Source organism: Elephantulus edwardii, unplaced genomic scaffold (genome assembly GCF_000299155.1).
Source record: "Elephantulus edwardii isolate Elephantulus edwardi_28Jun2011 unplaced genomic scaffold, EleEdw1.0 scaffold00091, whole genome shotgun sequence".
In the NCBI taxonomy this organism is placed as follows: domain Eukaryota; kingdom Metazoa; phylum Chordata; class Mammalia; order Macroscelidea; family Macroscelididae; genus Elephantulus; species Elephantulus edwardii.
This window is the reverse complement of record NW_006399841.1, coordinates 1,345,079-1,346,627: the sequence shown is the minus strand read 5'-3', so window position 1 is coordinate 1,346,627 and position 1,549 is coordinate 1,345,079. Positions and strand designations below refer to the sequence as shown.

At 59.2% G+C, this 1,549-nt stretch overlaps 1 protein-coding gene across 1 annotated transcript in view; it reads left to right on the top strand.

The window, feature by feature from the left end:
- The window catches only part of DLEC1 (deleted in lung and esophageal cancer 1), a 62,366-nt gene that overhangs the window by 32,115 nt on the left and 28,702 nt on the right, over positions 1 to 1,549 (top strand). Inside the window, exons 16-18 of the mRNA XM_006890654.1 lie at positions 709 to 802; positions 1,006 to 1,136; positions 1,243 to 1,401. Of these exons, the coding sequence (XP_006890716.1) occupies positions 709 to 802; positions 1,006 to 1,136; positions 1,243 to 1,401 (384 nt within the window). The remainder of the gene's footprint in view (positions 1 to 708; positions 803 to 1,005; positions 1,137 to 1,242; positions 1,402 to 1,549) is intronic.

Below are 1,549 nucleotides of genomic sequence, written 5' to 3'. Positions count from 1 at the left end.
GGAAGGAAGGAAGGAAGGAAGGAAGGAAGGAAGGAAGGAAGGAGCCTTCATTACACGGTCTGAGAGGGACGCCAGGTGACCTGGCCGCACAGCATGAGGAGAGGATAGAAATGGCATGCAGGCATTTTTTGGGGGTGAGGGTTTCTTCTTATAGGGGTCCTGGGGAGGACTAAGATAGTGTTTCCTGGTTTGAGCTATTTTGATCAGGCTCAGACCGTTATCAGGATCACTTGTCTGGTCTGGTCTTTGATGTGATGAGCTTAGATGTTATCAGTTTTCTCGGGAAGTGATCAAGCTTGGGGCCCTGGGAAGTCGGGGAGCAACTGCCGTATTCTTCCTCCAGTTGTCCCTCCCTGGTCTGGGGTCTCTCACCCCTGTTTGGTTTGCACGTATGCCCAGGCCCGGCATGTCTGTCTGAGCCCATCAGTTCCCTAGTATCCTCTCGGGGACAGAGCTGCAGAGCCTAAGCCTGTGCTCCAAGGTCTTTGTCAGGATGTGGCTTCCGGAACACGGCCCGTAAGCCCCCCCCTCGTGCAGGGTGAAGTGAGCGCCGCCGGGAGGGGCAGCCCCTGACCGCCAGCAGCCAGGAGTGACCTCAGGAGCCCGATGGCCGCTTGGTGAATCTGCAGTCAGTCCCACGGTCCGTGAGCTGGTGGAGACGGGGCGTGAGGACCTGTTCTGAGCAGCCTGTGCCGTGGTGTCTTCCAGATGTGGAACAACAGCAAATCACCCATCAGATACACGTGGGAGAAGATCAGTGACTGCCACATCGTTGAAGTGGAGCCCTGTGCCGGGGTCATAGGTGCCGCGGGAACCTGCGTGGTTGTGGCCTGCCCGGGTCTGGCTGAGGAGGCAGCTTTAGAGTTAAAGGGCCCGTGCAGAGCGCGTGTGTCCCTGTGGCCAGCCCTTGGGAAGCATGACGCGTGCAGTGACAAAGAGCCTGACCCCTGGAGGACCCTGCCCCCATTTCTTTTTTCCACCTCCCATTTCTCTTCTCTCTTCTAGAGCCCAACGAGGTTGGAGACTTTGAGGTGAGCTTTACTGGGGGTGCTCCCGGTGCAGCCAGCCAGGATTTGCTGTGTGAAATCCAGGACTCGCCCTCGCCTGTGGTGCTGCACATTGAGGCAGCCTTTAAGGTGCCTTTGTGGGGGAGGCTGGGCAGTCGGCCGGGCCCAGCAAGCTGGCGGGGATGGCAGAGCCCGTGTCCTGGTGGCTCAGTGACAGGCCCTGCACGTGTCTCAGGGACCCGCAGTCGTCATCAACGTCTCAGCCCTTCAGTTGGGTTTGCTGCGCCTGGGACAGAAAGTCACACAGTCCATCCAGATCCAGAATGTCAGCCAGCTGCCGGCCACGTGGCGCATGCAGGAGAGCAGGGTCTGCCTGGAGGAAAGACTCGAGAGTGTAAGGCCGCTCAGCACCTCCTACAGCTCCCCGCTGCACCCCTCAACTCCAGCGCCTCCTACAGCTTCCCACTGCACCCTCAACTCCAACACCTCCTACAGCTCTCTGCTGCACCCCTCAACTCCATCTCCTACAGCTCCCCGCTGCA